At 37.2% G+C, this 23,620-nt stretch overlaps 4 protein-coding genes across 16 annotated transcripts in view; 3 read left to right on the top strand and 1 right to left on the bottom strand.

The window, feature by feature from the left end:
• Positions 1-4,895, bottom strand: part of cobl (cordon-bleu WH2 repeat protein) — a 51,101-nt gene extending 46,206 nt beyond the window's left edge. For 3 of the 8 annotated variants that reach the window (XM_040012770.1, XM_040012768.1, XM_040012771.1), the window contains exon 1: positions 4,280-4,894. In XM_040012770.1, coding sequence (XP_039868704.1) covers positions 4,280-4,308 — 29 coding nt within the window. In that variant the 5' untranslated portion in view covers positions 4,309-4,894. Of the gene's footprint in view, positions 1-4,279 lie in introns of all 8 variants that reach the window. The other 5 variants (XM_040012763.1, XM_040012764.1, XM_040012765.1 and 2 more) reach the window with 5 other exon arrangements.
• LOC120722045 (C-C chemokine receptor type 2-like) lies at positions 1,643-13,042 on the top strand. Of its 4 annotated transcripts, none has more exons than XM_040012781.1 (4): positions 1,643-1,682; positions 10,008-10,111; positions 10,872-11,012; positions 11,111-13,042. In XM_040012781.1, the coding sequence occupies exons 2-4, from the start codon at positions 10,105-10,107 to the stop codon at positions 12,004-12,006; spliced, it is 1,044 nt and encodes a 347-aa protein (XP_039868715.1). In that variant the 5' UTR covers positions 1,643-1,682; positions 10,008-10,104; the 3' UTR covers positions 12,007-13,042. The 4 variants fall into 4 exon arrangements, with proteins under 4 accessions (XP_039868715.1, XP_039868716.1, XP_039868713.1 ...); XM_040012780.1 differs by lacking the exon at positions 1,643-1,682 and adding an exon at positions 8,520-8,634; XM_040012779.1 differs by lacking the exons at positions 1,643-1,682; positions 10,008-10,111 and adding an exon at positions 8,397-8,634.
• Positions 13,043-14,726: 1,684 nt separating this feature from the next.
• On the top strand, positions 14,727-18,975 carry LOC120722314 (C-C chemokine receptor type 2-like). Its single transcript, XM_040013265.1, has 3 exons — positions 14,727-15,064; positions 16,002-16,160; positions 16,373-18,975. The coding sequence occupies exons 1-3, from the start codon at positions 15,058-15,060 to the stop codon at positions 17,269-17,271; spliced, it is 1,065 nt and encodes a 354-aa protein (XP_039869199.1). The 5' UTR covers positions 14,727-15,057; the 3' UTR covers positions 17,272-18,975.
• Positions 18,976-22,135: 3,160 nt separating this feature from the next.
• Positions 22,136-23,620, top strand: part of LOC120722316 (C-C chemokine receptor type 1-like) — a 44,750-nt gene continuing 43,265 nt past the window's right edge. Inside the window, exons 1-2 of one of the 3 annotated variants that reach the window (XM_040013275.1) lie at positions 22,136-22,324; positions 23,437-23,583. In XM_040013275.1, the coding sequence (XP_039869209.1) occupies positions 22,318-22,324; positions 23,437-23,583 (154 nt within the window). In that variant the 5' untranslated portion in view covers positions 22,136-22,317. Of the gene's footprint in view, positions 22,325-23,433; positions 23,584-23,620 lie in introns of all 3 variants that reach the window. The other 2 variants (XM_040013274.1, XM_040013269.1) reach the window with 2 other exon arrangements.

The raw sequence follows: 23,620 nt of genomic DNA, 5'->3' as shown, positions 1-23,620 counted from the left end.
GTACAAAAGCATTCATTCATAACTTTTGGCAGAAAGCCATGCCTTAAAGGAAGGTTTGCCAACATGAAAAAAGACTGCATGCGCTCCCTTCTGATACCCTTTATGTGTTTAATAATAATAGCTTAAAAATGTCACATGTTGGTAAATTACTGATATGATTACAGGTTATTTCTTATCTTTCTCTGCAATGAAGGCAAAAGCAGGGAGAAACATTCCAAGGTTAAACATGTGCAAATCTATCACATTGAACACTCCTCTGCTTTATCACATCAGCTAGATGAATCCACCCAGCTTTACTCACACACATGCAGTCCGTCTGTCTTCCTCTGTGACAAACACACATACCACAGAGACTAACATATGACAGCAGGCTTCCAGAAATAAATCTGAGCAGTGCATAACAGCTGCATAATACAGGCAGATACAGTGTACTGTAGATACTGTCAAATATACAAGCACTACTTTGTTGTAAGGTGTCTGCTAGTGCTTTTTTTGCAGGGGGAGGGAGGGTGGGGGCAGAGGTTGACAAGTGGAAGAAAACAGAGTGGATAATGTAGTGAACCTAAGGATCACGATAGTTTATAAATAGGGCCAGTCTAGATGTCTGAAATGTCACTGATATAACGAAGCATTGTGCTGGAGTAACTATCTTATGAGCATAAGTGCTGCCTGATAGTGCGCTGCCCAAGGACCGATTAATTTCATCCTACTGTGCCTGGCCTTGTAAAATGCACTGTTGTTGTTAATTAAAGGAGTAGCACTTCCAGTTAATTTAATTAATAAGCTAACTACTTCACATAAAGATTATATGCCAGTCTTGTGCTTTTGAGCAAATATATTCCATCAGCGTGTGCTGAACAGGCTTGCAGAAGCACTGCATCCACACCCTCTCTATTTTAAACGGGATGGCCTGAGAGCTAGATGCAGACATTACCAGATACATACTGCACTACTGCCAACAACGCATAGCCTCAAACGCAACCCTCTCTCTCCCATCTCAGCTTTCATGAGTTAAATTTAACTCATCATAAAAATAACGTCCAGCTGTTACCATGTACGCCCTTTGCTAAATATGCGCACTGTATAGGCTTCCGAGCAAAGACAAAAAGAAGGGAACTCCCTTAGTCAGCAGCCCTGAGCTAGTGGCCGACCACATGAACCTTAATATTTTATGAAGTGGGTGTGAGGTTTGGAAAGGTTACGTTTGCTCCTGTCTTAAAATCATCTGAGACACCAGCTAGGAAAAGACATACAGTATGCTAGCTTAGATTACTCTTAGTCTATCTATACGTGTGCAACACAAATGGCATTCAAATGCTATGCAAACAGTCAAACAGTAAGAATGGCATTTGAGTTCAGCGGACACAACTTCAAAGTAACGAACGTTTTTGACTGTAGCTAGGCGAGACCTCTCTTCATATACATCACTTGTTAGCTCACACAGACATCCACATAGAACAGGACAGGCAGCGTGACATGCAGTAATTACCTCTGGGTGTGTGTATTTGTATGCATGCATACAGAATTTATCTGTAAAATCTCCAACCCCATCTTCCTGGGGGCGTGTTTTTGATTGGGCACCAAAACAAATAAACCAAAAAAACTGCAGATGTGTTTAAAGTAGGATGTGTGGCCCACCAGCGATGAAGCACATGGCAGCACAAATCTGGACGTTGACGGTGGTAAGGCTGTTTTGTTTTTTTTGCTCTTTGCGCTTCAAGAGGCCCTTTGAACAGCTAATAAGTGGGACCAAATGTGAGGTTTGGGTGGATGATTGTTACTGGGGACTGAACCATGTGACCAAAGTAAACTCACAAGGTTCTGACGTCACATGCATCAACGGCGTCTCAAGAAAAGAGAAAAGAATTCTTATTAAACTTCTACCACCTCAGTAAAACACTTTGAAGGATGGAAGAAAAGAAAAAAACAAGTGGGGAATTCTGTAAATTTGTAATTTATTTTAGTGGTTCTGCTTTAATTAATCTCCATTTATTTAAGCCACTCTGCTGTTTCCTTATTGCTTCTGTGGGGTCGTGTACTAACCATAAGACCATGAAATAAAGCCATATTAAACAGACGCTTCTGCTCTCAACCTCGCTCGGCACACAAACAAGTACAGTGGCAGTCGCTTACTGACACACAAACACCCCAGGTCCAGACATGCAGAGGAAAACACCAGTGTGCTCATTAAGACTTCGAGAAAGAGGACTAGTCTGGTATAAATACAATGAACACACACTAAAAAAAGAGGGTGAGGTTAAGTAATGAAAACTATTTTGCTTCAGATGAGGACACATGTTGTCGGATGTTCATCCTGACTTTTTGTAACGTTCTCACTGGGAAATCATTTGTTTCTATTATTCAATTCAATTTCATTTTATTTACACAACAACTGTCATCTATACATCTTATATTGTAAACTGCAGACCTCACAGTATTACAGAAACAAACAAAAACAAGCACAAAATAAGCCAACAACAATCAAACGTTATATTCATGCCTAATTAGACTTTCTTTGAAGCTTAGGAACTAAGGCCTTATTCAGTCCAACTTTGCACTACTGATAAAAACAGGCTTTGTAAGCACGGATACACAATCAAACATGCACATGCTCAGATTTCACTAGCCAGTTACAAAAGTTTAAAAAAGAAAAAAAAGAAGAAAAGCAATCAATGGTCTCTTCCCAGACTGTTTGACTGTGCTGCATGTTAATGCAGTTTTATGAGCTGTGTTTCACGAGGGCGGCACTATGTAGTAAAGTAGCTACTCCCTGTGTGATGACGAAAGAGAGATCACAGAACAAAAGTTGTCAAGGTAGAGTTAAATGGGAATACCTGTCACATAAAGAGCAGATAAAAAGCCATTTTGCTTCCACTGCCAGCTACCTCCGTGACCTGTGCGCTTTATAATTTGGCCAACAAGCACTTAAGAGTCTGGATTCACTGTAATTAAGAGTATCTGGTTAAAGGAACCTTTGCTTTAAAGGTCACAGCAGGAGAAAAAAGAAAAGACCAAAATTTTATTCACCTCATCAACACTATCAAGTGTTGTTGGTATTTCCCCTGAAGAACATCACATTTTACTGTTTATATGATAGTGAACTATTACTACATAACTACAGCACATGGACGATGGCATTTTTATGGTGTCCTGCTGAGTAAAAGGTATGACTCATCTAAATTAGATCAGAATTGACAAGGTCAACGACAGGTGCTCTCAAGTACACAGGTATGACCATAATTAGCACCCAAGTACCACATAATGATGCTGAAGGACAGAGCAGCTCACCAGGACATTGCACACTAATTTTCTTTTGCTGACCACCCAGTAAAATACAAAACAAAAAAACAGACACTGACTATTATGACATATTATTAAAAACATAGGCAGATGAAGGCTATAATTTGGCCTTTTATATCTTGCCTTTCTACCCCTGGACAACAAAAACAAAAAGACTGGTAAATATAAATCAGCAATACTGCTTTTAGGGTGGAAAACACTTACTTTTATCCCCCTGTAGCACAACAACATGTGAAAGACTAAGACTTGCGATCATAGTGTGTGGACTCTGTCGTCAACAATAGCATGTTTTGGCATTCAAATGTACAGTAGATGATAAGGAGTTACTTGGTATGATCTGTTGGAGTGTGCCCTAATATAAGTTCTCATAACATGTAGGATAATCAGGTTGCATTTAGTTTATGTTGGGTTTTAAATGGCAGGCTCAATATGCAACTGGCGGCCCCACCCAAACTACACAATTAAAAGGAGCCTTTGGAAAGTACAGTTCACAGTTGTTGCTGTTCCAGCACCAGATCTTCATTAATGTCTCTCCATGAAACACCAAGGACACAGTTAAAATATTATGTGCTTCTAAGCCGCTCATGGTTTTTTCTATGTGTGTGGCAAACAGACTGGGCTGCTGGAACACTCTCTGTTGTCGGTGCTGACTATAGGCTGTGTGTTATTACTGGGCAGTCATATACACTTGAATGGGCAACGGGCCTATCTACAATAGTTCATTGCCGTGAAAACAAACTTATAACAAATAGCACCCTATAATATCGCGGGAACATTAGAACCGAACCCATTAGTAGGTTATGGCTTTCATAGTAAGACTAGAAATTAGAGACTGTTATTCAGCCAAGGCGAATTCCCAGCTGACATTATTACAATTATCCAGAAACTTACGTAAACAATCAGAAGAAAAAACACTCACACGAACTGAGTTGTAAATAGTCTGGTGTGTCGAGTGTTTGTTTAGAAATGGGCTACTTACCCTAAAGGCGGCTTTGAGGACGCGCTCATCGCTGAGACTGTCTCCAACTTGAGATTAGCGGGGCTCGCTCCCAAAATGCGCTGTTACTCAGACTCGGTGGCTAACCATGATGTTGTCACCTGCGAGTTTTAGCATCATACTTACAATAATTTATAGTCGGCAAATTTTCTAGTATAACTCCAACAGGGAAAAACTGTCTATAAGAGTGCACAACAAGTGACAGTGTGCAAAGATGAGTCAGTCTGCTGTGAGCTGAAGCATACCGGCCGCAAAGTGTCCCCGGAGGCTAGCAACGACCTAACAACATTAACACTATTGCTCACTATTTTTAAGTTATAGTCTATCCATGCTGAACATTCTTACTGAGTCATTCGGACTGAGTAACTTGTCATATCCACTTGTTGTAATCTTCGTATCCCTTCGCGAAGTTGTCAAGTCAACTGAACCATTAAAAAGACTACCGGGATGTCCTTCCAAACTAAAAGTTTCCTTTTAAAAACGCTCATTTCAAAGTCTTTCCGTCTTTGTGCGACTCTAATGAGGGATATATATTAGCTCCACAGAAAACATCTACGTTATAACTGTGCTATTTTCCCTACTGTACCTCGCGTGAGGACAGTCTTGTAGCGCTTAAAGAGCATTAACGCTTTTATTTAGAAAGGAATCCCAAGCGATTTCCGTTATCTACATACTCTTACTTTGCCGAGATTCTCTTCAGCCCGCTTTCGTCAGCAAATCTAATGTCAATCATCCTCATCAGGACTTCATTCAGCGCCAACTGGAGAGCGTCGGTACGAATACCGTATAGAAATAGCCTACTACCAAAACACAAAATATAACAACATAGCGTGTGTACAAACAGCAATATGAACTCCAATTAACACACACACACATCTATCTATCTATCTATCTATCTATCTATCTGATGTATTATTATTATTGTTATATTTTGTTTGATGTCAGGTCTACAGCCGCCAAAGTCTGAGTCGTAGTTTCTAGGTGATAATACTTTATTTAAATTTTGCAATGACAATTCAAACCTTTTCTCCCAGCATGCTTTGTGCCACGAGAAAGCGTAGACATGTAGTTAAAACTGTCCACCACAAGAGGTCACCATAGACCATACAGTAATCACTCAGCGACTCTACTTTAAACATAAAAGTTATAGGTCTTATTAGGTTAAGAGTAGACTTTCTGTGGGTACACTGGCTATACTAAACGGTTTATAAAGATATTTATGTGGAATGTATGATATGAAGCAGAGGAAGAAGAGGAAGTAGTAGAGGAACAAGATGAAAAAGAAAAAGGAAAGTGAAGCTGGACGTGTGCAGGCTAAAACAAACAAACAAACAAACAAACAAACAGTATTTGAACAATAATAACAAGTCCACCTATAGCCACAATAAAAATTCCTCTTTAAGCCTTTAAGCTAAAAGAAAAGAAAAAAAAGAAAAACTATAGTCCTTTTCTCATGATGTGAATAAGGTGTGTAACCACATGTTATGTGTTGTTTGCCAGATTTGCTTGATAGTTGTTTGGTAATTCTCACTTCTAGACAAACAGGAAACTCTATTGGCACCTCTATTTCTGCACACCTTGTACTTGCAGACTTTAAGAGTGATAATTCATCTGTACACATCTGAAAGCATCACATGAGGAGCTGTGAAGCGTAATTCCTGACTCGACTAATTTGAAGAGCAATCAGTGAGATATCACTAAGTCAGGTGAATACATCAAATAAATATTCACTGTCGGGGTTAATTTAGTTTTAAATCAATTCAATTGTACTCATATAGCACCAAATGGAAACAACAGTTGACTCAAGGCACTTACGATGGTATGTAGTGACACTGGCCTGGTGAACTTTTAGACTCATAAGATTTGTCTTATATTAGTTGCAATGGTGATTTAGGTCAAGTTTTCATAAAGCAGTAGAATCACTTCGATTCATGAGAAGGAGTGACAAACATTCAGAAGAAAAGACTACCTATGACAGCTCATAAGCAGCTCATAAGGAAACTGTGTCCAGGTCTGAGTCTTGCATAGCAGGACAAATCCACAACTAATATCATATCAAGACCTAGATGCAGGTCATCCTGTCCAGATTCATTCACAACAGCCTGATTTTTCTCGACACGATCTGCAGTCTTTATTTAAACGGATCATCCCCCCCAAACTACTGAAATAACTCTGTCAAAGCTAAACTATTTCTTAAAACATGTTTGCCTTTACCGTTGAAACTAACGCTTTAAAAAACTTTTTTTTTTCAGTTAAATGTGAAACAATGACTGAATTCTGACTATGGGTGTGAGTGAGCCATTATTTTTCAGTTAAGGCTGACATTAGATCAGATTAGAAATGGTTACAGTGTGGGAAATTCAAGCAGAGTTTCTTTGAAATCTTATTAAGCATTTCTTATCCATTAATAACAAAAATAAAGAAATTCTTGTCTTAAAAAAAGGGAGGCTGCTATATTCCATCAGTAGATTAAAATGTTACTAAATAATTACTCAAACACTGGAATAATCATAAACTGTAACACAAACTGTTTTTATTTAACTAAAAAACGGACTTGAGGGCAGATCACAGGTCCATCAATGATCTGTCTGATCTGTTTCTCCACATTTTTATCATCAGTTTCTGTCACCCACATATACTTACAGTTATAAAGATTTAATTGTCTTTATAATATGTATCTAAATATAATCATGATTATTAAAAAATTAAACATGTCCTCTGCCCATTGGATTAAAGTGGTGTTGCCTTGGTGAATGCTGGGTTCTTTATTTCCCTACTCACCCATGTGCCAGGGTTACTACTCAGAATTGATTCAACTTACTCTGATGAGCTTTTCTTGGAACAGTTCCCTGTTCCAAGAAAAGTTCTGAGTTCAGCAACTGAGAGTTGCTGAACTGAGAGTTGCTGAACTCAGGGTTTATTTTTAAGCTGTTTTAAACTCAAAATTTGATGAACGTGTTTCCTGGAAATAGAGCCCAGAAAGCAAGTTTCCAACATGTTGATATAAATAACCAGGGTAAACCCTCGTGTGTGAGCTCCCCTAATATTGGAGAAGTAGATAGAAGAAGTAGATACAAGTTCATTATGAAAAGAGTGCCTGGTACACTGTGCAAAAATGGTAAATGGCCTGTATTTGTATAGCGCTTTTACTAGTCCCTAAGGACCCCAAAGTGCTTTACACATCCAGTCATCCAGTCATATCACTAAGTCAGGTGAATACATTTTGACAGTGTTTGAAATATATGCAGTGTGATGTTTTGCATGATTTTGGAAATATGTTTGCACTATAATGTGTAAAGCTTAAGCGTGTACACATTGCTGTAGGGATTTGAATCCAAAACACTGTCACCTAATTTCTTTTTCTATCCTTGTACTACTCTGATTGGAAATTGTTTGCAAAGAAGGAACTACCACAATTTCTTTTAAATTGACCTTCAATAAGGCTTTTATAGAATTTATATTAAATATTCTGATTAAAAAGATCTATGTGGATATGGATCCTATCACAAATAAACAGATCTAAATAAATATTCACTGTCGGGGTTAATTTAAACAGTGTTTTGTCTTACATGGACATTTTAATTAATGGATTATTTAATATGATTAGCATCATTTTATAATATGCCTGACCAACAACGCGAGGATCAGTGTCTCTCCAGAATCTGCTACATAGCAGTTTTTGTTATCTATGACCTTGTCTGCTTTTTCCTTCCTCTTTGTGACGTTGAGTAGAAGGTGGGCAGGGGTTCCTGAAGGGAAGCAGACTTGTTGACACTTATTTAATAATGCTTGGTGGCAATTCTCTCCCCTGCAATCAAGCGTTTGGGAGGAAGTATGTCATCGATCTGTTTGTCTGTCTGTTTGTTAGTTAGTAACAATATACTAGGCATAAATACATTTGAATACACACACAGAATGTTTCACAAAAAACGCAGACTGAAATACAGACACAAATTCCCTGTCCTCCAGCCTCTCCTGTTCCCTGTTCTTATTTTCTTTGTCTTTTTTTGTGGCAGTTTTGGATTTTGTGATTATTAAGAACTTTTCTGACCTCAGGGTTACTCCCAGTTTTACTTTATTAGCTTGTATCTTGTGTGTCTTGTCCCAAATTTTACTTCCTGTATGTTATTTCCCTGTGACAGTCCTCCTCCTGATTGCACATGTATTCACTTACAGGCGTGTCTGTCTTTGGTTTTATATGTGGCATCTGTTGTATTCTTCAGTAACCTCACTTGTGTGCTGCCTGCCTGTTTCTTGGATTCAGTTTGCAATTTTTTCCAGCATTTGGATTTTGTTTGGACTCTGCATATTTGGATTTTCCAACTTCCAAAATAAAGGTGCGTTTTCTGCGTATTAACATTTCCCTGTTCAGCATCTGGGTCCTGTCATTCCATACAATATGACACGTCCTGACCTTTTATGCCTTTGATCTCACTGTGGAAAGCATTTTTATCTCTTGGACCTATGCTCAGCTTTTTCTTTTTCTTTTTCTTTTTTTAAGCTTAGAGTTAACTTCATTCAGGCTATCGTTCCATTTCTTAAAAACACATCATGACACTGCCCAGATTCCATTAGACAGGGAAAAAACAATTTCACTTCCTCGCCGAAAAGAAAACTTTATTCACCTCAATGACTCTATCCATTGCTGCCGATTTTGTCTCGAAGAACACCGCGCTTTAATAGACCCCTGACGTGGAGCTATTACTGCGTAAATACGTTATATAACTGCACAGCACGAGTTGCATGTTTTTAGAGTTTTTCACCACAAGAGGACGATGAAGACCATGCATAAATAAAGAGTCTATAAAGAGTCATAAATATGCACCAGAGACGTACAACGAAACCAAGATCAAGGGAAAAAATATTTTAATATTATTAATATTTTAATAACAAAACAAAACAAAAAATCAAAACAAAACGACAATAAAGACATATGAAGAGAGAGATATATATATATGGAAGCTAAAGTAGAATAATTTGTAAAAAATCTCTAATTTGCCTTTTAATAGTGCAGCCCATTAAATAAATAAATAAATAAATAAATAAATAAAAACTTAATCCATCCATTCGCTTCCGCTTATCCTTTTTAGGGGGGGCGCTGAAGCCTATCCCAGCTGTCATAGGGCGAGAGGCAGGGTCCACCCTGGACAGGTCGCCAGTCTGTCGCAGGGCTAAATAAAAACTTTTTAAAATTAATTTTAATTAATTTATTTTTTAAGAGGAAACTCTTAAAGCTAACTCTGGATAGAAGTCTTGAACAAATGCTAATATTTAATGCGTGCACATTTCTTATTCAAAGCTGCAAAATGTGACAGGAAATGTGGCAAACCAAAAGATAACCAGATACTGCAAACCTGTCTGATTAAAACAGATAAATAATTACCTTAACTTTAAGGAACTTTAAAAAGAGTAACATTTTATGAAACTGGAAAACACGAATAGCAATATGCATTTTAACACGTTAATGACAAACTGTTTGGGCCTTTAAGCAAAAACTAACGGCTGTTTTCTAAAGGTGTGAAAATGTGTCCAACCATATGCTGTGCTGTTCTTGAATTATTTTTGGGTGTCTAGATGGTAAGCTCAGAGTTTAAACTGATAAAGATCTCACTCAAGGACGTACAGGAAACGACATCTGCACTTCTGCTTCAGTACTACTCATTATCAGACTGCAGCATTAAGACTGTTATTTATCTCTCCACATCTAAAGCTATCGTCGCATCAACAACAGAGGGGGGAAAAAAACGAGCCTTGACGCGTAATTCCTGACTCTACTTGGTTGGATTAGCCATCACTGAGATATCACTATGTCAGGTGAATATATTTTAACATTAATCCCGAATTTGGGATATTTGCAGTATAAACAATTTTTTTGTGTTATAATGTGTAATGGTAAGTCTGTATGCATTGCTTTAAGAATTTAAATTCAAATGCTGTAATACGGCAAATACTTGTTTTTTTGCAAACATGCATCTGCTGATTGAGACAATGTAAAAAATATTATTATAAAATGATGCTAATCATATTAAATAATCCATTAATTAAAATGTCCATGTAAGACAAAATGCTAAAATAAAGAAAAAGACCATAATGAAAGGTTAGTGGTTTAAGGTTTATAGGTTTATGGTGGTATTTGTGCTTTTAGCTTAATGTGATCTGGATTAAAATCAGCTACAATGGCGAACTAAAGTTTAAACTCTGTTCACATTCCCACAATTGGAGTACTTGTAATAACCAGCAGGTGGCTCAATAATCTCCGTTATAACTTGACTTAAACCTAATACAACAGAGCTGAACTGATTACTATTTGTATTTGTATTTTTTTTTTTTTAGAAATAGAAAAAAAACCTCCTTTCAAAAAAACTGACGTGACAGCAACAGTGGTCTTCAACTTACATTGCAACTTTTTTCACCAGTTTTGTTGTTGTTGTTTTTAAATTAAAATGCTTGATAATGTGTGATAATATAACCTAATTTGGATGGCTAATTTTTGTAGTATGTGTGTAAATAATAATAACAAAAAATAAGACTACTACTACTACTAATAAAACAATTATAATAACTCTCTTTACAGAACAGACCACACTGTACAGTTACGAGGACTATGAAAATGGTTTAGGCGACTACGCTCCTACCAATTTCAGTGATGTACAGGTCTTCAGCCAAGTGTTTCTATCCACTCTCTATAGTTTGGTTTTTGCCTTGGGCTTCATAGGTAGGTGTGTCTTCTACTATGGGAATGACAGTTGTGTTTACATATTGGAGGGAAAGTGTCAAAGGTATACAATTCTCGACTCTTTTTTTCTGCCAAAGGTAACGGACTAGTGGTGTATGTCGTGGTGAAGTACCGCAATCAGAGCAACTTGACAGACATCTGCCTCTTCAACCTGGCTCTCTCTGACCTCCTCTTCGTCTTCACGCTGCCGTTCTACTCTCACTATGCCAGGGTCGGCCAGTGGACTTTTGGAGACTTCATGTGCCGTTTGTTGTCCGGCTCTCACCAGACTGGCTTCTTCAGCAGCATCTTCTTCATGGTTGTCATGACGCTGGACCGTTATGTAATCATCGTGCACGCTCACAGGGTGGCACGTTTTCGTACAATGAGGGCAGCCATCATTCTGACTGTGCTCATTTGGACACTGAGCTTGTTTGTATCTCTGCCGGATTTTATCTTCACACAGGAAACAAAGGAAGAGTCTCAGAATATTGGATGTAACTATCCCGAGGAGAAGAAAGTCTGGAAGCGTTACAACCTGTTCACCACAAATGTGCTGGGTCTCGTGATTCCTTTGCTGGTGATGGTAGGTTGCTACTCCAGGATCATCCCCACACTGGTAAACATGAGGACCGCAAAGAAGCACCGCGTTGTCAAGCTGATCATCTGCATAGTTGTTGCGTTTTTCTTGCTCTGGGCTCCATATAACATTTCCCGTTTCTTGAAGTTTCTTCAGGAAAAGGGGAAAATCCCACGTAATGAAACCATGGACAAAAATATAAGGCTGTCAGTGGTAGTAACTGAGGCGTTTGCTTACACTCACTGCTGTCTGAATCCCATCATATATGCATTTGTGGGACAGAAGTTTATGAGAAGGGCCTTGAAGCTGCTGAAAAATTTTGTGCCTGGCATCAGGAATCTTCCAGACAGCTCATTCAGGAGAAGCTCAGTTATTTCCAAGTCCTCTGAAGTCACCTCCACTTATATCATGTAGAAGGTGTAGGGAGGATTGTTTGACATGAATGTTTCACCCTGTTATTACTGCAGACCATATCTTATTCATGTTTCAGTGATTTGTTTTGTTAATTTGGTCACTCCCACTTGCCATATAGCAGTTTTCTTCACCTGTGTCTCACCATGTTGAATTTTCAGTATTGTTTTGACTGTAAGATTTCAGATTTAAAGGCTCATTACTTCTGAAATGATTGTAACCTGCTAGCACTGCTGTCTGCTTTACAGATTCTCAAGTCCTTTCTAAACTATGGAATGAGGTTTTTTTTGCTGATGGTGTAAAATGAAACTATTTTCTTCATGCATGTTTCTATTCAACAGCTATGTAGGATAAACATATCGAAAAAGAAAACAAGGCATAATGGAACATTTTATACTTGTGTGCATAAAGCGTTTCATTCAAATGTATGCAAATACAGTGCTAGGTGTTAAAAGTACATTTTCACGTGTCTTCTGACATAATTTTGGGTATTTGACAAATGATAAGGAACAACCTTTCCAGTGTGTATTTTTGTGTCAATTTTGCATACGCATGTACAGTATGCTGTATAGAGTTTTATATATTAGATTTTCTTTTTTTGCTTCAGTGATTATTGCAGGTATTTCAGAGGTTATACTAAATATATATATTGTCTTACTTTATTGTACACATTTGTTATGCTTTTTTTGGCTGCTGTTGTTTTTGATTCCTTGGCTTTGCAATTTCTTTACCAGTGAAAGTGATTATATTCTGCAATACTCATCTCTCATCCTGATTTTACATGGTAGTTTCCTTAAGACAGTCACTGATATGTAACTTCTGTCGGTGCTGTGCTTTTGGAAACCGAATTTCCCAGAGGAACCCACCCGAGGGATTAATAAAGTTTTATCTTATCTTATCTCTTATCTCTGATATTGCATATTTTGAGTATAATAGTGTGTATTGAGCATGATCTCCTATATTTCCCTTTGTAACTGTAAAGAAAAAATCCTTACATGAAAAGTCATGAAAAAAGAGATTATTAAAAAAAGACAAGATATGACGTGAGACAGTTCCTAATTTATTTATTTGATACTTAACTGTTTTCCACCATAGAACATTAGTGTTGTCTGTTATAGGGGACCATTAGTGGAAGACCAACTACAGTATAACAAAGATTTCATCAGCTGTGAGTTATTTTCAACTGAAGTTGAAGTAAAGGTGAGCTGTGTAATTCCTCATGAGCTGAATGCTTTTTGCAGATGTTATATGAGAAGTATATTTGGCAAACAGTCTATTTTTGTAAAATCAAAGTAAGTAAGTTGCAGGGTAAGCAGAAACATCCTAAAAACACAATTCAATATTTTGAAAAGCATTAAAACTCAATATGTAATTCAAATACAAAGAAAAATTACAAAAATTTAAAAATATAGGTTATTTACTTACTTTGGGTGTTTGCGTGTTGTTGATTTTTTTAATGCTATTTTTTTAAATTATACATCAGCAAGAGCAACAGAAACAGAAAAATGTAATGCTTATAAAGTAAAACAACCTGGGTGCAAAATGACTGCTAACTATGTATATTATTGACATTCATTGAAAAAAAGAGTTCAGAAATAATCTTTTCTTCCATGTAAGAGTAAAATAATTTGGGGATTTTGTATTTACATGCACAGTATGTTTTTGAAACATTCAGAAAATATGAATAACAACTATTGTTAAACGCAGCAAAGGTTGTCACTGCACCCCCAAACGCGAGTTTAAACACAAAGAAAAACTTAAGGTGAAGAAGCAGCAAACGTGCAGGAAAATGATGTATGGGTTGTATGGTACTTGAAAGAAAATCTACATTTACTTACTTTTTTCTCCAGTTGTGTTTTTAAGACAAACATTACGTGACAAATTGCTTGTCTGGTCTGCACCAGGTGAACTTTGTCTTTAGGAAATCAAATCATTGTAATGTAACAGCATAGGTCAGAAATGATGAGATCACAGAGATACAACCAGATTTAGCAATCTGAGGCACTGAGGCAGTGCCATAACTGGTCAGTGAGCTGCTAACCAGGATGTCACACACTTATTTCCTGTTGATTCATCTACCGGTAACCCCCCCCCCCCCCCCTCCCCCCCACCCGTCAGACAGCCATCTCAGAAAATGACCATGTGGTTTGATTATGCGTCACTGAAATTCTACCAAAGAATTCAAACTTTTGAAATGTGCACCACTTTTCTAATTTTCCACCACAAGAGGTGGCAGTAGACCACACATACGTGTTTTCCAAGAATCAATCATCTCTCATAGAGTAAGTGGGTTGTGCAGCAATAAGTATATAAAAACGGGTATGTGGGGTCTATGTCATGGAGATGCACCACAATGACAACAAGAAGAGAAAACGATGATGAGAAAAGGAAGACATCAAGATAGAGATAGAAACACCAGTTTATAGTAATATTGCGTTTGACTCTGAATAGAAGTCTTTGAACAATTACTAATATCAGTCGAGCACATTTCTTAATCAAAGCTGCAACTTGTGATGTGAAATGTAACAAAGCAAAGACCAAAATATTAATTGCAGAAGTTATCACTCGCCCTTTCAGATGTGAGTGAAATTATGCTGTTAAAATTAAAGATGTATTCATATTGAAAATTATTTGAAAAATAGTGCATTTTCTAAATAAGTTTAAGTAGAAGGAAAAATAAATATGGTGTAAACCTACATGCAAAAATCATGAAGGGTTTTAATTGTTTTTTAAAAGCCAGCATTCAGTTTTAGAGGTGTGAAGGGGTGTAACCACATGCCATTCTGCTCTTTGAATTATTTTTGGCATTCTTGATGTCTAGCAGACATCTAGACAAGATAAAGATCTTACTTACAGGACATACAGGAAGCAACATCTGCTCTTCTGGTTTGTTTTTTTTACTGCTCATTATCAGACTGCTAACCATTTGGGTGTTAGTTCATCTCTGCAGAATAAAGGCATCACATCATTAAGAACGAAAAACAAAAAGGGGGGAGCCTTGAAGTGCCATTCCTGACTCTACCTGGCTGGAAGAGCCATCATTGAGATATCACTATGCAAGGTGAATACATTTAATAAGTAATCCATTGGTATCCAAATTGGTACTTTTGCAGTGTAATATTTTAATATTTTCTTTTAAATATATCCATGTTATTATGTTTAATGTCTAAGGCTGTGCGCATTCCTGTAGAGATCTAAAACCAATAATACTGTAAAATATTATCTTTTTATTTCCATTTGATAGTTCTATTTCTATATTCTTCGAAAAGTCTTCACAAAAGTGTACAAAATATGTGTATAACCACAATGTCTGTGAAGGTGACCTTTTGCTGTCATCTACAAACATGTCTGTTGAGTTAGACAATATAATAAAAAATAATATTTTAAAATTATGTTGATAATCTTAAATAATCTCATTACATGGATATTTTTGTAAAAATGATTATAACGTAAAGAAATGGACGAAATGAAATAATAATTTTCAGTGCCCCAGGGTTCTAATAGTACACATTTAGACCGGGCTTATTGGCTTTTAGCCTCATATCACCTGTTTTTATTGTAGCTGATTTGGTTTAAATCATAGACAGTATAAAGGAAGTTTAAATATCGTTTTTCATAAAGCAGAAGCATCCGGTGAAAAGTGACGAACGATGGCTTGACAGACGTACCTGTAACTACCAGCAGGTGGCAAAATAATCCTCATTATCAACTGACTTTGAGGGCCTAAACATACATAACAAAGGAAAATCATTTTCACAAACAGTAATCAGCAACAGTAACTTTTGAACTTTTTCCTGTGTTTCAATGAAAATGACTGAAACTTCATTATTAACATTTAATGCCGTGAGCACTCAAAGTGTTTGAATGCAGCGTTGTAGACAGGTGCTATATCCATTGTACATTAATATTCATGGTCTGTGTTGAAATACTACTACTATACTACAGCTACTACTACTAATAACAGCTCTGTCTCTCTCTCTCTCTCTCTCTCTCTCCAGACAAGAATGCCACAGAAAATGACATATACAATTATACGAGTTACTATGATGAAGGTGTCACACAAGATTATGCTCCTATCAACTTAACTGATATTCAAGATTTCAGTCAAGTGTTTCTTGCCACTCTCTATAGTTTGGTTTTCATCCTGGGCTTCATAGGTAGGTGTGTCCTGTTGTATGTTGGCTGTGAGAACACGTCCTCACTTTCTGGGGACAGAGATAGATTTCGTAAGCTGTTGACTTTAAGGGATTCAGGGGAAAGAGTCTTGTATGTAGGTGTGTAACAGTGATGTAAGAAACACAAAAACAGACATCCTTATTTTACATGTAACAGTGTGACAGGTACACTTATCGTGCCTTTTCTCACAAAGGTAACGGACTAGTGGTGTGTGTCCTGGTGAAGCATCGCAATCAGAGCAACTTGACAGACATCTGCCTCTTCAACCTGGCTCTCTCTGACCTCCTCTTCGTCTTCACGCTGCCGTTCTACTCTCACTATGCCAGGGTCGGCCAGTGGACTTTTGGAGACTTCATGTGCCGTTTGTTGTCTGGCTCTCACCAGACTGGCTTCTTCAGCAGCATCTTCTTCATGGTTGTCATGACGCTGGACCGTTATGTAATCATCGTGCACGCTCACAGGGTGGCACGTTATCGTACAGTGAGGGCAGCCATCATTCTGACGGTGCTCATTTGGACACTGAGCTTGTTTGTATCTCTGCCGGATTTTATCTTCACACAGGAAACAAAGGAAGAGTCTCAGAAGATTGGATGTAACTATCCCGAGGAGAAGAAAGTCTGGAAGCGTTACAACCTGTTCACCACAAATGTGCTGGGTCTCATGATTCCCATGCTGGTGATGGTAGGTTGCTACTCCAGGATCATCCCCACACTGATGAGCATGAGGACAGCAAAGAGGCACCGCATCGTCAAGTTGATCATCTGTATAGTTGTTGCGTTTTTCTTGCTCTGGACTCCATATAACATTTCCCGTTTCTTGAAGTTTCTTCAGGAAAAGGGGAAAATCCCACGTAATGACACCATGGACAAAAATATAAGGCTGTCAGTGGCAGTAACTGAGAGCTTAGCTTACACTCACTGCTGTCTGAACCCCATCATATATGCTTTTGTGGGAGAGAAGTTTATGAGACGAGCCTTGCAGCTTCTGAAAAAGTTGGTGCCTGGTTACAGCAGAGATCTGACAGACAGCTCATTCAGGAGGAGCTCAGTTATGTCCAGGGGCTCTGAAATCACCTCCACTTTTAAACTGTAGAATTTTGAGGGCAGTTGTAACTTGTTTAACATGCAGTTTTCACGTGTTATTACTGCAGAGCATATCTTGTTATTGTTTTTTTGTTCATTTGACCACTTGTATTTGACACATACTGCAGTGTTTTTCACTACAGAGTTTGTGTTTACACCTTTAGATCCTATGATTACAAGGGAATACTTCATTTTTATCATAACATTTCAGATGCAAAGGCTCAAAACTTATCTCCAGTGTTTTTGAGACTATGTAATGCTCGTCCTTCTTCTGCTCAGGCTCAGTGAAACTTGCTGGTGCAAACCTGCTGTTTGCAGCATCCTGTAACAGCAAGCTGACACAAACATGCAAAAACAGCATACTGCAACACAAACAAACCAAAGATGGCAATACAGAATGTTCTAGTCTTAGATGAAATAGAAATCATTCAATCAAATGTATACCAATACGGAGCATTTTCCATATTCACATGTCGTCATTGATAATTGAATCTTATAAAATGATGTGGAGCAAACGTTCCAGTATTGGCAACATTGTATATATGTACAGAATAGAGCTTTACATGCTGGATACATTGTCCTTATTGCTTCAGTGACTTTTACTGTTGTGCCAGACCTTCTTTGAATGAAACCGGTGCATTTTCTTACTTTAATTTACATATTTCTATCTTCAGCCCCATTCTGATGTTTCACTTTTTGCACTTTTTTTGTTTGTTACATCATTTTATGGTTCTTTGCATTTGTAATGACTGAGTCGAGTCAGACACTCCTTTATCTCTTTTCCTGATTTTATATGATAGTTTTCTTAAGACAATAAATGATAATGCAAATCTTCATCTTACGTCAAATTAAAGTCATAAAGTGGTTTGTCATATTGGAGGAGTCCATTGTTCATTTTGAGAAGCTCTCTTAATTCTCTCTGTTATGGAAATGACAAATTCTGTACACAGTCAGAAAAAAGGATCTGTTAAAAAAGAAGTTCTGTGAGATAGTCCCAAACTAATTCATTAGATAGGTTACTCTTCACCATCACTATAATTTTTCTTAACCCTTAACTTTTCCTTTTAGCAGCACTTCAGAAATTCAGTAATTTTACTCCTTTCCCAAACCAAAATCATATTTGTTGCCCTTTGTAGTGGACAGCAGAAATAACTTTGGCATATTTTCAACCTATAATCATGTTTCAGGAAGTGAAAGTACGGATTTTCCTTAATATTGTGGAAGGAGAGTCAGATTAGAGCTGTCAAGACATTAGGTGGACATTAGAGTACAAAGGTGAAAGCTCAAAAGAGCACATACAGAGATTGTACCATGTATTGCTCTGACTTTTTTAGGCATTACAATTTCTAGAAGGGGAAATAAAAGCATTTTAAGTTGAATTCAAACACACATCAATTTAAGGTTTGATTTCTTTCTTCAGTTACCCTGTTGATTTATTCAGTTAATTATATTTGCTAAAAGTGCATTAAACTGTACCGTTTCTGTGTTTACCAGTTCAGTTTAAATTATACTGAAACTGGGTTGAAATCATGTTGTTGTTGGTGCTCATCTCTGAAGGCAGCATTAAAACTGAAATGAACGGAAAATATTCTTCAGCATATTACTGTTGTCATATTACTGATGACTCAGATAACCTCTGAAAGGATTCAAATGAACTGGTTAGCCAATTCGGTAAGTCAAGACATGTTATTCAAGATTCACCAGCAGCCAACAGGCCCAGGGTCCTCCAGCATCTCCAGGCCCAGGACTCTCCAGCAGATACCAGGCCCGCCACCAGGCCACGGCCAGGCTCCAATAGCCCAAGACCAGGCTTCCTTATTAGCCTGCAGGCGGAACAGAACGAAACTTCAGTAGTACCATAGCCAGTTTTTGCTTAAACGATACCAACTATGGCTGGTAAAAGTGCCTACTAAATGGTAAATGGACTGATTCTTACACAGTGCTTTTCTACTTTCCCAGAACACTCAAAGTGCTTAACATTCTTAACATGCCACATTCATCCATTTACACAAGCACTTTCTTCTATGCTGTGTAAGTGCTTTCTACCTAACACTTGCACACATTCATACTCTGATGGATGCATGTTAGAGTAATTTAGGATTAATATCTTGTCCAGGGATATCTGGCATCCACACTGCCAAGGACTGAACCACCAACCTTCCAATCAGCAGATGACTTGGTCTACCTCCTTAGATGTCAGGAGAGCTTTCTAATACCTCTAAACAACAGAAGTTGCTATTGGATATGATGGAACAGATTAAAGAACTGCAAAAACTAAATGAGGAAAAGGATTTAAAAAAAAAAGCCCTATTTGATTCCCAAGTGGATGATCTAGAGCAGTATACCTGTATGAATGGCTTAATAGTAAGTGGACTGGAGACCAAACACAGAACGTATGCTAGAGCTGTAGTGGCACAGGAAGTCACTGAGCCTACTGAAGCTGACGTCGACTCTTTGGAGCAACAAACTGTCAATTTCTTCAATGGCAATTGAATAACTATTAATAGTAAAGACACTGAGGTTTGCCATTCTCTGCCTTCAAAAAGTAATAGAGTAAAACCATCTATAATAATAGGCTTTGTGAATAGAAAATCAAAAAGGACACGCTAAGAAGCTGTGAGGAACCAGTGTCTACATAAACGAGCATCTGACAAAGAAAAATGCAGACATAGCATGACAAGCAGGAATACTAAGAAGACTAAAAACGGTGCAATCAACATCTACATCAAACTCAAAGGAACCCCAGAAGAACAAAAAGTTGTGGTCATTAAATTAGTTTCAGATCTGGATAAATATTAGAAATGAACTATGACAGGTTAAATGAAAATTATAATTCTCCATTAGGAATTCTTGACAACCAACTATACATAAGAATCATATAACATGACAAAATATGATGATAATAACTTTTCTTAGTAAAGTGAGAACCAACCTTCCCTATAAATAATCATTGTATATACATGATTTGGGACTAAAACCCTTTTAGCATACTGATCACAGACTATGGGTCTTGGAAAATGATATAGACCCTGAAAATAATTTCTACACCCATAAAGATGATCAACAATGTGAATGTTATACTAATGAGCAGTTTAATGATGTAATAAGCTAGTGTGTGGAACACCTGTACAGATGAAGTTAAGAAAAGTCCATCAATACAAAAATTCACACCAATTTTGCTTTTCTAAGATCAGCTCTATAAATTCTCTCTTGTTCACGTATTACTTTTATCTGTTTATTTAATCACTTTTTTTAGTGTTATTTCAGGTATTCAGGTTATTTTAGTTATAACATTGTGTGTAATATAGTATAGTATGAAAATATCTTAGCTGACAGAAAAAGAAAGGGAGGGGGAAGTAATAATAAAAGGACAGTCCAGGGCAAGGTTTGTGAAACATGGAAAACCCCGCCCCCGCGCAGTGTTGAAAGCGCTAAGGGGGTGTGTTGGTGAGTGTATAAAGTGCACAGGGTGAGTATGACTGTGTGAAAACTAGGGTGCTATTAAAACTTGTAAAACTTGCAGGGGCAACATCAGAACGAGTGTCCAAGTGTCCATACGTTGCGGTTGCTGTGCTTTGTCATCTAGCTAGCGCTGCAAAAGAGGAGCGAGCATAAAGGGGATAATGTTTTTTAAAATAGCAGTTAATTTCAAATGCAGCACTTTTATCAGCTCAACAAACATCACCAAACACACAAACTGCAGTTTATCTCACAGTGTGTTGCTAGCCTAAGGTCCAGCTGCTGTATTTCACAGGGAGACAAAAGAAAGACACCTAACGTCACTAATTGATGAAGAAAGATTAAAAAAAGACAGGACAGGGAAGGAGAGGAAGAAGAGAGGTTATATTTAAAGGTAGGGACTGCTCAGTCTTGTTTGTGAACTAGAAATTTAAGGATTACATTAAAGATCAGATATTGGGTAAGGCTCCCCTCTACAATGTGGGCAACAGAAATTCTTTTTAATTTTCTTCTTTTTCTTTGCTCATTTTCTGATTCAAACTGAGTGCATTCATTAAAATTTAGTTTTAAACAGAAGTAAAGTTTGTGATCTCAATATTATTTTATTATTACATTAATATAGAACAAGGTTCAGGTAGCATTGCACAAAAACAGCTGGCAGAAACATCATCCAGAGAGCAACTTTTTACTTTCTTCATTTCAGTGACTGTACTTTTTCACTACTTCAACTTCTACTGGAGTATTTTTCAATACTAGTGTCTGTACTTCTACCTAAGTAGAGAATGTCTGTACTTTCCCACCTCTGGGCAGATGTGACACAACCACCCAACTGCTGCAAGGTAGAGCCCCCTCATCGCCAAAAGCCTCAGTGTCTAACTTGCAGTTTATATCTATCACTAAGTCTTTATCTCCTTTGCTATCACTAACTCTATCTCTGTCCCTATCTTATCTACGTCTCTATCACAAACAGTATCTCTATTTTTATCTTCATCTCTGTTGTTATCTATATCTGCCATCAGTGAGGTTTACAGAAGAAACAAAACAATTGAGTGGCAGCTCTCTGGGTGAAAAATGTGCTTTTGATGCCAGAGGCAAGCTATCATCATCAATATGAACCAGCAGCTTGTTGAATCTATGCCATGTTGTATTGAAGTAGTTCTGAAAGCAAAACTCAGTCCAGTGATAACAAGGTGTCTTTACTAAAGTGTCCTGAGATATACAGCGGTAATGTATAACAATGGGATCAAGAAGATGAAGGAACAAATAAAGAAAGAAATGATAATAATAATAAGCATTGTGACGCGCTAAAAACTAGCAGTCATTTTGTGAAGGTGTGAATTTGGGTCACCAAAAGCTGTCTTGCACTTTGAAGTATTATCTAGCTGTCTAGATTTTAAGCAGACTCCTGATAAAGATCTCACTTGAGGACGTACAGGAAGTGAAATCTGCTTTTCTACTGTGCTCCTCATTATAAGACTGCTGACTTTAAGACAGTTAGTTTATCTCTGAACATCTAAAGGGATCACATCAATAAAAAAAATCAAAAAAAGAGTTCCTGACTTGACGTGTTTGGAAGATACATCACTGAGATATCACCATGTCAGGTGAATACATTTTAATAGTAATGCAGAATTTAGTATATTTAAAGTGTAATATCTTTCAGAGTTCTTAAAAATATTTTTTTAATAATGTGTAACGTTCACAGCTGTACGAGTTGCCGCAGGGATTCAAAACCAAATGCTATAATTGAAATTATATCACAATTACTTCATGATTGCTATTTCTAAATTTAGTCTACACGTTTGTTTTTTATTTTAGTCTACTGTGTTTGAAGATCATTTTTGAAATTATTCAAAAGATATGCATTGCCACAATGTCTTGTGGTTGACCTTTATATCTACAATCATCTCATCCACAAACATGTATTTTTTTAAGGTAGACAATAGAGTTGTACAATGATAATTATGTTAAATAATATCACTATGACCAAAACATACTAGCGTGAAAAATAATCATTAACAAACAGGCCAAATTGAATAGTAACGTTTATTACGCCTGCTGAAATGAGCAGGTTTATGATTGTACAAGCTGACGCTGGGTTTATGGGTTTAAAGCCTTTTATGACCTTTCTTCAGAATAGTTACAGGTTTAAATCATAGCCAAGGAGACTTAAATCCTACTTTAATACAGGAGCGTCACATTATGGATTGATGTGAAGTGGTGAGAACTTTCCTAAGGAGGGAGTACCTGTGACAACCAAAAGGTGGCAATCAATTATCAACTGGCTGGGGGCCATAAGCCCAATGCAGCAGAGCTGAATGGAGTAGCATTTGTGGTGCTCATGGTTAAGGAAATTTCCCTTTTCAAACAGCAGCATGTCGGCAAGAATACTACTGCTACTACTTTAACTAGCACGTTCTTCTTCTGTTCCAATAAAAACGGATGAAGCAGCAATACTATTTAATTTTCTATCCACCTTCCTCAGGAGACAAAAAGCAAAAATTTATATATATATATATATATATATATATGTATATATATATGTATGTATATATATAATTTTTTTTTCTTTATCCAGATAATACAATTAAATTTTTACATTTGATCAACTTGCATATGTTTTTTGACTATGCATCTAAATATTACAAACAGAGTTGAAAGACTATTACTGATACTACTACTAGTACTAATGACATCATTCTCTCTCTCTCAGCAGAATTTAATTACACAGAAGACAATTATGGCAATTACAGTGATTTTGATTATGGAGACTATGCTCCAGCCAACTCCACCGATGTAAAGGAATTCAGCCGAGCGTTTCTTGCTATTCTCTACAGTTTGGTTTTCTTCCTGGGCTTCATAGGTACGTGTGTCTTCTTCTGTCTATATTGTGGGGATTG

Source organism: Simochromis diagramma, unplaced genomic scaffold, assembly GCF_900408965.1.
Source record: "Simochromis diagramma unplaced genomic scaffold, fSimDia1.1 OVJJ01000618.1, whole genome shotgun sequence".
Taxonomy (NCBI): Eukaryota; Metazoa; Chordata; class Actinopteri; order Cichliformes; family Cichlidae; genus Simochromis; species Simochromis diagramma.
Note: the sequence above shows the minus strand (reverse complement) of the source record. Positions and strands in the feature narration are given on the sequence as shown.

Coding starts and splice junctions, on each gene's coding strand:
- LOC120722045 (XM_040012779.1), top strand. CDS start 8,496: ATGTGGCATCTGTTGTATTCTTCAGTAACCTCACTTGTGTGCTGCCTG. Junction 8,635..10,871: donor TTCCAACTTCCAAAATAAAG/GTGCGTTTTCTG, acceptor CTCTCTTTACAG/AACAGACCACACTGTACAGT. Junction 11,013..11,110: donor TTTTGCCTTGGGCTTCATAG/GTAGGTGTGTCT, acceptor TTTCTGCCAAAG/GTAACGGACTAGTGGTGTAT.
- LOC120722314 (XM_040013265.1), top strand. Junction 16,161..16,372: donor TTTCATCCTGGGCTTCATAG/GTAGGTGTGTCC, acceptor TTTCTCACAAAG/GTAACGGACTAGTGGTGTGT.